The sequence below is a fragment of the Typopeltis vanoorti genome, chromosome 11, assembly GCF_054136105.1.
Source record: "Typopeltis vanoorti isolate ZY-2024b chromosome 11, IOZ_Tvanoo_1.0, whole genome shotgun sequence".
Classification (NCBI taxonomy): domain Eukaryota; kingdom Metazoa; phylum Arthropoda; class Arachnida; order Uropygi; family Thelyphonidae; genus Typopeltis; species Typopeltis vanoorti.
The window spans coordinates 13,799,624-13,812,740 of NC_143559.1; the positions used below are offsets into that span (position 1 = coordinate 13,799,624).

At 34.3% G+C, this 13,117-nt stretch overlaps 1 protein-coding gene across 1 annotated transcript in view; it reads right to left on the minus strand.

Moving 5' to 3' along the window:
• The window catches only part of LOC150101312 (tyrosine-protein kinase Fer-like), a 272,304-nt gene that overhangs the window by 244,327 nt on the left and 14,860 nt on the right, over nucleotides 1–13,117 (minus strand). The window contains exons 3-4 of the mRNA XM_090400764.1: nucleotides 11,630–11,726; nucleotides 2,388–2,580 (exon numbers count right to left, since the gene is read on the minus strand). Coding sequence (XP_090256890.1) covers nucleotides 2,388–2,580; nucleotides 11,630–11,726 — 290 coding nt within the window. The remainder of the gene's footprint in view (nucleotides 1–2,387; nucleotides 2,581–11,629; nucleotides 11,727–13,117) is intronic.

The window sequence follows — 13,117 nt, forward strand, 5'->3', positions numbered from 1 at the left end:
TTGTAAGGATTTAACGGCCAATTTTTATACTCTGGTTAGGTTGCAATTTAGTTGTTTGTTAGTTTAACATGTACAATGTGTACATCGTATTTTGTTGGCTAAATTGGAGGGGAGGGATCTTAGACCTCTTTCGATATGATAAATGAAATCTAATTTGTTAACTGACCTTGGTGCAATGGCATAGTTTAGGCCTTATCCCAGAAGTGCAAGTTCCCCTAAGTTAAGGTTGTAACTGGATTTGTTAATAACTTGGCTGTGGTCCGTTGGTGGTTGGTTGCTCCTGACTTTGCTTGTAAGTGACTGGCTACTCCTTGTATCGTTAGTTTATAATTGGCTGTTCCTCTGGATATGGTATCCAGATTGTCTGTTACTATAAAACACTTTGAGGAAATTTTTCAGGTTTATGGATTTTGATCCACTTCTGGGTGTTGATTTTTTTCATAACTGCTATTTTATTATTGTTTTACTGACATTTTAGTTGATCAACAAAGTGATAGAGTTTGTTTTCCATTTAGTTTTTTGTGTTATTTTCTAATTATTTGTATTGTATTGTATTCTCTATTTTTTTTTTTTTAAATATTTTCTGTAATGTTTTCAGACTGAAGTGAATAAAGAAAGTGAGAATCGCTGGGAGTCACATTTTTTAAGCACAGAATATACTGCTGGGAGTGGGGAGAAGGGAGGGAACAAAGCCATATCAGATTTGACTTTCATTTCAGAGCATGCTAGATCCAGAATTTCCTTTTTATCATCTGCTTTGCTCCAAAATTTTCATGCAATTTCTTGCACCCATTCATTTGTTATCTTTATTGCTAACTGTATATTCTTATAACGACACTGACATCTTATTATTTCTATTTGAAGTATCATTTTCTGCAGCCTAATTATTACCCAAACAGTTGAATTATCTTCCTTGGAGACTTTAGTTAACAACTCAAACTGGCCATGCAAGCTGAAATATTTGCTGCTAGTACTGATCTAACACAAACTGTACCATAACCCATAAGAATACCATTAAACTTACTGTTTTCCAAACACTGTGCACCTTTTCTTAACCAACTGTCTTTGTAACTCAGATCATAACCTAGTTCACTTTTTCTTTCTTATGTAATGTGTAATGTTCATTCAGACGTTCTCTCTCGTATCCTACTATTCCTCTCCATAGTTTAATTACTGTTTTTACTCTTATGATCCAAACATCTGATCCAACTTGCAAAAATAAGGACCTTTCTTCTGTTCCACTTAAAATCTCCGCCTACTGCTATTACTGGCATCACTATCCAATACTTCAATTTCCCCAAAGGATGCATAAGAAGCAACATATAAAGGTCATCATATCTCATATGACTCAAATAAAAAATATCTGATTGCTACTTAGTCTACAGTAAAAAAATAATAATCACGTTCAAATCAAAAACTTGGAAATGTTCAATGCAGAAAACTTATCTCCTTCTTAAACAGTAGTCAAGTCTTTTGGTCTCTTGCCAAAGTTATTTGGGCATACAACTTCTGCACTTTTTCTTCAACTTCACTCACTTCCAGATGGTACTACAGTAACATCACCTAAAAGATAAGGCTAATCAATGCTTTTATAAATAACCATGATAAATTACCTCCTGCCATAAAAAAGAACAGTTCACAATTCATTTTTATGGCAGTTCACTGGCATGCATTTTATTTATCTTTATGTCAGAAATGTTGGTATATATATTTCAAAATCTGTAAAGCATATATACAAATAACAAGCTACATTTCAACTCCCCTTTCCTTGCCACATTTATACACCTATGTGCCTTCATTTATAATATATATTTGAAAGCATAAAAAAATCTGTGTATTTATACATCTACATGCAGACACCTTTCCACCCCTGTTTTTCAATGCAGTTTGAAATACTTTTAGCATTCATTCTATACTAAGTCACTCACTTTTCTTTACTAATCTCTCCGAAGATAGCTACTTTCTACAACTGCATTTCAGTCATGCACATTTTCTAGGTATGTTTCTCTGTAGTTATCATTGTTCTTGTCAACAAATTATCACTTAAAGATAAAAATATTCTCAGATTTGTAAAATAATGCAAATAATATAAAGAATTATGAGGACAAAAAAAGACCAGAGGGCTGGAGAAAAGCAAAGTAGTTGTGTCAGGCTTATGTGGCATGGGGACACAAAGGAAAGACGTATTATTTGTAGGTATCATTTGAGTGTTTTCATAATAAAAGGATTTTTATACATTTTTTTTTCCATATCCTGCTGCTGAAATTTGAAAATCTACTACAAAGATTATTCATAATATTTTTTTCTATGTTCATGGTGCAACTTCACATAAACATTTTATGAAACTGCAGACATGAAAACCTCATTGCACAGTTTTATATTATTACCATGTTTCAACAGATTCCTCCATGACAATTTGTTGGTATTGTAGGAGTCCTGGCAGGAGAGTTTTCCTAAAATATCCTTCATAGTCTGATGAATCACACAACAAAAGAATGTACTCATTGTGCAAATTGTGCAACTTCCTTGCTACTTTTTGGTATCTTTCTCTTGCTTCTTCTAGTTTCTTGTTTCCTTTTCCTAAAATATACATACACATATGAAACATTTATATATATATATATATATATATATACTTAAAAAAAAAATAATAATCATTAAATCCTACTCCCTAAGAGTTCTGGTCAAAAGTAAATTATTGTTTCTTAATTCATTACTTAAGCATGGTAAAAATGGAGAAAATACGAATAGTGAAACTATTGACCAAGAATGTGAAGTTGGGAAAAAAAAAAAAAAAAACTTGAACAGAGTTACTAGATGAAGAAATTAAAATAGCAATTCAATTACCTAAATGGAAAACTGTAGGTCCAGATGAGACACTGGTTGAATTTTAAAAAAAATCTGGGAGGTGTACACAGAAAGCCTTATTTAAAGTGATTAGGTTAACTTATCAAACAGGAGAAGGGAAGTACATGATTTCTATGAAAGTTTAATGGTACCCAAGAAAGGAAATGCAGTGGATTGCAAAAATTATCAAACACTAAGTTTACTCAATCATGCTCCCAAGATTATAGTAAATATAGTGAAAAATAAAAATTATATAAATGAAGACCAGTTAAGATTCCAGAATAGAAAGAAACTATAGAAGCAATACTAGCCTTGACAATAATAGAACCAAAGAAATGAAGCAGATTATTCTACATCCAGTACCTTTACGGATTTGGAAAGCCATTCAATAATATACAATAGAACAAGCTTTAAAAGAACAAAATAAGATAGCCAAAATAGTGATTAGAGGTAAGAAAGAACACTAAACAAGTAAAATCATCATATATTTTGGAGGAACTGTTCAAGAAGTGGGAGCTCTTGGGGACTTGCATTGGTGAGTACAGGCATGGCAAACCCAAGATACCCGAGCGAGACCTGATTTTACTTCCTATAACATACACTTAGTATATCTGTAGACTGGTCTTCTACTCTCTTTTACTTTCGCCCCCCCCCCCCCCCCAAGTGATATTAGAGTAATGCAAGGGTGGGTGGAGTGACTCTTTCCTCTCAAACTGTTGTTTCCACTATCTACTAAAAAAGGTAAGCCAAGTTACCTCAAGGTGGCAGCCCCACCACTAGGATACCTATCGTCATGCTAATAACTTGACATAGGGAAACATATTACTTTCACATCTCAACGAAATCTAAACAGCATGGAAAACATGGGAAATGATCGCAAAATTGAAAAGGTTAAGAAACTGGAAAAAAAAAACATGGTGATATGTTTCAGTAAGGAAATACCATGAGTAGACATATTACTTGTAGCTCTAGATCTTTAATTCTTTGCCAGCCAGATGGTAACCTACATTTCTCAGTCTATAGGAAGGAGACTCATACAGGCCATTATATCCATGCTGAATCTCATCACTGTCCCAGTCAAAAGGCAGGAACTATTAAAACACTGGTTCATCAGGCCCACTCCTTTTGTTCTTCAGAGAAACTATTACAGAAAGAATTGCAATATATTATATCCTCTTTTCTATCTAATGGATATAAGAATTCTTTCATCAAAAGAGCTTTAAGTAGTTCTGATATATCTTCCTCTTCAAATACAGAAGAAATAATGCATATTCCTATCTCTAATGTGCAAGGCATTAGTGAACACATAGCAAAAGTTTTAAAACCATTAAATATTTTTGTTGCTTTCCGACCCATCAGAAAAATCACCACCTTTCTCACTTCTCCAAAGGACAAGCTTCCACATATCAGTCATACAGGTGTCTACCAGATTCTTTGCTCTTGTGGGTTATCTTAATTCAGATAAACAGGAAGATCTGCTTTTATTCGGATAGAAGAGCACAAGTCGTATATTCAATACCTTGAACCTGAACAGTCGCTGGAACAAGACAAGAGTCTTACACAAAAGTTGGTTCCTCATGGAACGGCTTTATAAAGAAATATGTGACACTTTACTTCACTCTCCCAACTTAAACAGATCCGATGGTCTACTTCTATCCCTTTCGTGGGAGATGTCCTACTATGGCCAAACAGGCAGGACAGCAAATATCAGAATCTCAGAACATAAGGATTACATCCGATTTCACCAGTACGGCCACTCTGGGCTTGCAGACCACGCTCTGGATACTCACCACAGAATAAGATGGAAGAAAGTCACAGTAATACACCGTAGCAAGTTCAAATATGAAAGACTATTCATGGAATCAGCCTCAGCTCCTAGGAACATGCCAAACCTCAATGAATTTGGATGCACGAGACTGTCCCAAATTTGGGAAATATTTATCAAAAGAACTTCAGCCCAAAGGCCAAGAACTACCAATATAGCCAAGCCAGGGGGCACCATCAGGACTTTAGGAAAACAGTAGCTTCCTAGCTTCGGTTCTCATTTGCTGTTATGTAGTACTTGCGTGCACTTGTCTTTGTAGTAAGTTCCCAAGAAGATGGCAACGTGGCGTATGCTGAAATATCGGAAAGGATATATTAAAGTTTCTTTAGTTTATATTTCTAGTGTACGCTGTCAATTCCTTAATTATTAGTTATCATGTTTAACCAGTGTATAAGTCTCTCTACAAGAATTATGTTGATAGTACTGATCTTTAACTCTGGTGATGTTGAGTTGGGGTGTGTTTTCAGATTTGTTCCAGTAGCTGACTTTTCGCTGTTTGCCCTGGTTCCCTGGCAAAAACAACTGGGGCCTTGTTTAACTGGGTGACACTCCAGCCAGTATTAAATTTTGCCATGCTGTACCATCATTTTTATTTTGGTTTAACCAATAAGGATACCATTTGGTAGGCTAAATCCCAAATTGCCAGCCCATCCTCGTTCGTTCAGTATCCAGGTAGATACCCAACAGAGTGCACCACGAGAAGGTGAGGATTGGAGATTAGGTCAGAAGCCCTGGTCAGTTCTCTGCATTCCTTTAAAGGCTATGTGGAGGTCTCCTCTCAGTTATACAGCTTTGACCCTTAAGCGCTCTTTTATCATATTCAAATGGCACAAAATGACCACACTTGTTTTTTGACTCCACATTTCAAGCCTTATTGTTCCACAAAACTTAGAAGCAGTATACTTCAGAAATCAGTAACAAGTTCTCCCCCCCCAAGACACACACACACACACACACACACTACATTTATGACCACCAAAAATTCATGAAATAAATACACCTACATGGGTTACTCAAGGATTTTTGATATGCAATATATAGCCTCTCATAGTCAAGTCAGCCCATCCTTCCTCAGGTGCAGTCTATTTCCACAAATGGAGCACCTAGCAAGTATTGCTGCTGCAAAGGCATACCTTTCCTAGTTGGAGAGCACACCTCTAGTTGACAGATCATCAGCTGTTGAAACACCATCATCTTGCTTACTGTTTGGACTTCAGAACAAGGGCGTTGGTTTCTTCTTCCCTATATCATTTCTCACATGCAGTGTAGGTGACACTTGAGAACATGCCAAATACATGTTGTAGGGACCTATGTGACACTCCTCCATTCAAGGTTAAAGCAGTAAAAGAATTCACACAGACTAGGCACTGTTAGTACATTAGATGAAACCTGAGCAGTGATAAACCCTCTGCAAGCTCATGTTGAAGGGAATCTAAGTATGGTGGAATGTAGGGGGAAACTGTCAAGGCCATGCATGGCCTTGAAGACTGTTCTCCATGTATTGGCAGTGTCTGCGAGTCTTTCACCTTCCACTGCATGTCCTCACTCACTCTCCTCACTACATACAATGAAGGGCAGTATGACTTACTGAAATACAGTCATACTACAGATTACAAAAACACTTCCACAAAAAAAAATAAAAATCCAAACAAAAAGATTAATAACCTTTACTAAAGCAAGTTTCCATATCAATACATAATAGTAGATATGGAAACTACAGTAATTAATGTGCCTCACCACCTACAATCATCCAAAACCTGACTTATTATTTCTAACAAAACCTTAGTTGGTGAACCCAATAACTACTGTTCACCTAATTATACCATACAAATTTCTTTCTGCCACAAGGGTGGGCAGCACTTGATTCATCAGAAATGATACCTGTGTTTTGGCTCAAACTTTCCCTACTTACTCATGCTGCATTCATTTGCTATGTCCACTATTCCCTAAATGTCAATGACTACTTTGTCCTCTTTGAAAACCCTATTTCTAAAGCCAGCCTTGATTTTCTGCAAGTCATTTTCACAACAGAAAATAGTGAGATCATTTTCCTTGGGGACTTTAATGTCCACAGCTCAAAGTGTCTTTTCTTCTCCATTTTCACTGATTATGCAAACAGAGAGACTAAGGTATTTGCCATTTAGTAATGACACAGATAATCCATCTTCCTATCAGAATACCAGATAACCCCCTACCATCCTGCCCTTGTTGGCAGGATCAAAGTCATTCTACACGTCATTTTTCTACTAACAAAAACACCTCTTTTTGGATTTACTTTGGCCTGTTTAGCTAATATTCTCTCATAATTTGATTTGACCTTTACCATACTAAGTCACCCTTCTTGTTTGCACTTTTTTTTAAACTGCTCATAAGTACGGTGGTATCACGCTAATCCGAACTAATAAAAAGAAGCTCGTTCGAATTAGCGAATTTTCCCCCAAGAGACAACAATGAGATAAGATTCTAATGGTACATCAATTTAATTCTGTAAATAAATGAACTGATAGAAAAAAGCTACTGTACTGTAATGTAAAACTTAAAAAATAATACAAAGTTTATTTTAGTAAAAAATTTAGTTTTGCATGTATCTATATTGTTGAGGATTCTGATTTAATAAAATTGATTAGTTCCGTACATAACTTAATTTGTGTAAAAAATATCACTTTCTTGTACACAACACACAAAAAAGTTTTTTATTTCTTTGTAAAAAAAAGTCACCATTTTCTTTTGTTTCTTGGAAGCTAAACGTTTTTCGAATGCTTCTTCTAGGAGCTGCATTAGCAATAAAATTTTGTGGATTGGCGTATCATTCTGCTCAGTCCATTCTATACACATATTAAAACTGTCAACTGCCTCTTCATGTTTCACTTTTTTTTCTTCGAGTTCTTTATCGTCATCATCGTCTTCTAATTCATTGCGTAGCGTCATATATTTCAGCATCTGATTTGATTTCAAATTTGGTGATTCATGCTGACAATACAATACGTACTGTACAGTATAAAAAAGCAAATGTGAACACACACAATAAATCAAAATAAGCCTACAATATAACCATACAATCGACAGTATGAAAAAAATACTGTACTGTAATAATAATAGTTAAAATAATAATTATTAAATAAAAATAATAGCACTAAATAATAATACTTAATAAATAAAACTTTTTTTCTTTCAAACCGCAGTTCGGATTACTGGAGGGTTCGGGACTAAAGAGGTTCGGATTAGCAAGATACCACTGTATGCTGATCATCTTTTTCTTTATATTCCCTCCACAGTATTTTTTTTTACAGCTCTTGCTTTATATTTCTACTCGTCCATTTAATTGTCACTTGGTTTATCCTCCTAACCTTGGGTTCATTTTCTATGTACCACTAAGATCATTTCTTGCAGTTTCTTAAACCATGGCACTCATGCAAGCAGCCTCCTGAGTTATACCTACACATGCTTAGACACCTCCCAAGTCAAGAATGCATAATCATGCTCTCCTACTAAAACTAAAGTAGTTACACTAGACAAATTTTCTGATACCATCACTAAATAACTCTCAATCCTTGGATTCGTTTTATTGAATATTGTGTTAGGTAATAATCTCTCAATAACAGCATAAATTTTATTTCTTCCCCATGTATCCTTTCCTATATATCCTATATAATTATGCCCTAGAGTTGAAGTTTCTTAATAACATTTACTCATCCTCTTTTGTGCTCAATGAGCTAATTTGCTCATTGAGCACAAATTAGTTCATTCACATCCTTTTCACTCCTTTTCCTTAGTAGTAACCAACTATATATTTTGTCTGGTTGAATTTTATTCACACTAGATAACTTTAAATGCACTCCCTCTCTCAATCCTAGTTTCTTGCTCACTGCAATTTTTCTGTTATCATTAGCAATATCTTCCCAATTCTGTTCTCTCTATCCTTCTTGAAAATACAATATTCCCAATATCTTTCTCTGTCAATCAAGACTCACTAATACCTGTAATTTTTGATGAGATCAAACTAAATGCCCCAAACTCTCCACCCTTGTTCCCGACATTAGCATACATGAAATGCAATATTTACTTGGGTCCAGAGGTAACCTTGCATCTAATGAATGTCATCCTATTCAAGTATGAGACAACCTTAAGAAGTTCATTCTCACTCACTTATGCAGTCTACCAGTCATATATAAATCTTTTATCCATCAAATTCACTCTATATATCTAAATGTTGAACACCATTCCTTCTCTATAACCTAACATATTGACTCATTAACAGTCATAGCTATAATAAATTTAGTTTAATCCTTTATCCAAGTGTGAGTAAACAAAGTTTGCACTTGAAAATATCTTCAGGACTGGGGTAAGGTGGTACAACACTGGGCAACTCATTGCAAAGGTGGAGCAAGCTAACATCACTCCTATCTCAGTATCTCCCATAATGCAAAACACATCTCCTTGCGGATATGTATAATGTTATGCATTAAGGGAAGGGCCACTACCCAGACTAGTTGGTGTGAGCAAACAAAGTTTGCGCCTGAAAGTATCTTCAGGACTGCGGTAATACAACAGCGGGCAACTTGTTGCAAAGGTGGAGCAAGCTAACATCACTCCTATCTCACTTGGATAAAGGATTAAACTAAATTTATTATAGTCTAACCAAGTGAAAAATAAACTTTCAACACCTTTCTCTAAATCCAGAGTAATTTAATAAAAAGGTGACATACCGTTTGGCAACTCCTATAGGTAGAGATGACCTTGCTGATGCTTCTGCCTGGTATCTCCACTCGGGTCTGGCTCCCACTGAAGAGACCTCAATAAAGGTCGAAACTAGTCTGGGTAGTGGCCCTTCCCTTAATGCATAATATTATACATATCCGCAAGGAGATGTGTTTTGCATTATGGGAGATACTGCGATAGGAGTGATGTTAGCTTGCTCCACCTTTGCAACGAGTTGCCCAGGTACTACCTTACCCCAGTCTTGAAGATACTTTCAGATGCAAACTTCGTTTGCTCACACTTGGATAAAGGATTAAACTTGTTGTAATAGATTTCACGGTATGATATGAACACAGATGGATAAGAAAATAATGATTTATTAACTTAGAAGCTAATATTTTGCTGGTATTACATCCAGCATCTTCAGAGCACACAACACAAAGTTGTGTGCTCTGAAGATGCTGTTTTTGTCATCAAGCCTACTACAGACAGACAGGAAGAACTGTGGACGCAAAACATATATCCGACACTTTCATTATGGCAAGTCGGGTCTGGCAGACCATGCTTTGGATACCCCTGCACACAGGATTAATTGGAAAGAAACGAAAGTAATGCACAGAAGCTTCTACAAGTCAGAGAGGTTGTTTCTGGAATCAACAGAAGCCTTAAAACATACTCCAAACCTTAACAAGTATGGCTATATAAATCTACCAAAGATTTGGGAGACAGTCATCCTAAGACCAAATTAATATTTATTACTTTTATTTTATTTATTTTTTATTTTATTTTATTTTTTCAACTTTCTAAGACTATCATTTGGACTACTATTTCAAAACTTTGAACTCTTTTTTTTTTTTTTTTAAAAAACCTAGATGGTGCCATATTAGGACTTTAGTCTTGTGTTGCATGCTGCAATTACTTATACTGGCCCCACTGTCACACCGGATTGTGGTTTTCTTGCTTTTGTAACAAACTTTGTGTTGTGTGCTATGAAGATGCTGGATATAATACCAGCAAAATATTAGCTTCTAAGTTAATAAATAGTTAGTTTCTTATCCATCTGTGTTCATATCATACCGTGAAATCTATTACAACATGTCTGACGAAACACATAAGCTTATCCACTTATAAAGGATTAAACTAAATTTATTATAGTCTAACCAAGTGAAAAATAAACTTTCAACAGTCAGCATTCCTGAATTTGCTCCTTTCATACCCTGATAAGGCTTACAACTTTTACATTCTCACTTCTTTTTTGCTTCTTTCAGTAATTCTTGGAATGTAAGATGATAAGACATCTTACATTCCATACTTCCAATGAAAATGATTAACTCCTTTACCTTCCCTCTTTGAATCCTGGCTGCATCACTAACATCTTTATCTTTGTATCAGGAATGCAAGATTTTATCACACACACTCTTCAAGTACTCCTCCAATCATGGAATTGCCTTACAATATTGTCTTCTTACTCTCCATTTTTTTTTTTTTTTTTTTTTTAATCAATATTCTTCCCTCTGACCTCTCCTGTCATGCATAGGTTAAATATATGAAAAAGTCCAGCTTGGTCTTGTGTAAGGTTATACATAAGCATGCTAATTGTTTCATTAAAACCTCCTTGTTGTTCTCATCTTTCACTGCTTCTTTCATATTATCCGTCTGCCTCTTAAGACTCTCATTATTGATAATTCACTTACAATCATCCATTCCTGTACTCCTCTTCACTGTTTATTACACTAACATTTTTGTATCTCCCACCCACAAACATTCACTACATGTTATATCTTTTGACATTGACATCTAGATATGCATATATGAAATAAACCATACAAGAATGTTGAAAATATCAGAAAAACCTTTCAACTGTATAACTATAATATAACATGTTCTAGGCAGATAATCACAGAGAAAGAGTATTGCTTTAAACTGAATTAGTTACCTCCATTTGATATTGTTAATATCAGATGCAGAATATGCAAAGTCTATAACAGGGCTTTCAAAAAAATATGTATTATAAGTTTTCAAATCAAACTGAAGTTAGCAGTTTAAAAATAATAAGATATAGAGGAGAAAAACAATCAATGAATACAATATACATTTTCTTATTTCAAGTTAGTTAATAAGTAATATAATACTGCATGATAACTGAATGCCTAAATGCATTTTCTCAATTTTACAGATAGTAAAAATATAGTAACAAAAAATATTTTACTGCATATTTTACAAATAACTGGTTAACAGCAACTCTTCATAAAGCCTCACCTTTCATGTACTGTTCTTCATACCTAGTTTTGGCTTCTTTCCATAGTTCCAGGCATTTTTCATATTCATTTTTCATTACTATAACAGAATGCTGCAACTGAAATATAAACACCAAACACAGAATAATTGATGTTGTCATGAAGCAACTGAAACAATGCCAAAATTTTGTATATGTCAATAAACTATCTTAAAAAGTCAATCTCGAGTGCTTTTTCTAGAGGCTATATGTTCACTGTGAAGATGATCACAGTAATCTACTGTTTATCTAACCTTCAAAACAATGATCCTTTAACTAACTGACCCGTGCATATTAACCACCTTTTGGTACAGTACCATGTAACTTTACTTCAATAATCTGACCTTTCAATTATCAAACAGTGTAAATTGCCTTCTCAATGTGGGTTAGATAAAGAAAAGATTACTGTAGTCAACAAATTACATCTGTCCAGTGTAATGAGACAGTTTTCTTAGCTAATATGATACAATTTTGCATAAATAATACTAAAGACTCAAAAACATTTAAGTAAAGATTTATTTGAATCAGCAAACTTATTCTGCATAAAATATGTTCCCACAGAATAAAATTCTATGTGAACATATGTTAAATCATCTACAAAACATTTATATTTAAAATTTCTAGGAAGTGAAAAACTTCAAACATGAAACAACTACCCACTTAATCACATTACATAAATAAATGCATCTATGGTACAGATGGCGGCAACAATGACCTTTCACTGTAAAAACAAAAAAATACAATTTTAGGTTGCGTAGTTTCTAGAGCTGGGTTTGCAGATTACTTCACCTTTAGCCACCCACCTAATGTATGATAGGTATACAAACATCAATCTTTCATAGGCAAAATTCACAATAGAAAGCTTTTCAATATATAACAGGAGGTGAGATAACAAGAGAACACACCCTCATGATTAACTGGTTATTTACAAATTGATTTACTAGTCTGGTTAATTGAATGCAGAGTTATGTAGTGCTGTTACAATTAACTTGCAACTTGTAAATGATTTGTTCAATTCAAGGATCAGTGTATAATGATATGTTTCTTAATAAATATTTTGTATCCAAATAAATGTTCCTTAATTAAAACAGCAAGTATATTTCTAAGCCGAGCTGTCTCACTTAAATCACTGTTGGATCCTTGAACAATGTTTAGGCCTCTAAAATTAATTTGAATCAGGAAACAGTAGGATAATATACTAGCCCTGTTTGTTTGGGAAACTGAATTATTTTGGAGATTTTATAAACAACTTAAGTACACTCTTACTAGCATAGTTAATTAGAATTTTTAAAACATTTTGCATAAAAATGAAAGATTTTTTCAAAATTTCTTTTTCACTTAAAAAGCAAAATGTCAAACATTTCTGTGCACAATAACAAATTTTTAAATACATTAACATGCACGTTAATGTATGTGTGCATGTTAATGTAAATTCAAAACACAATTCAAAATGTTCATGGAGAATTGAAAAT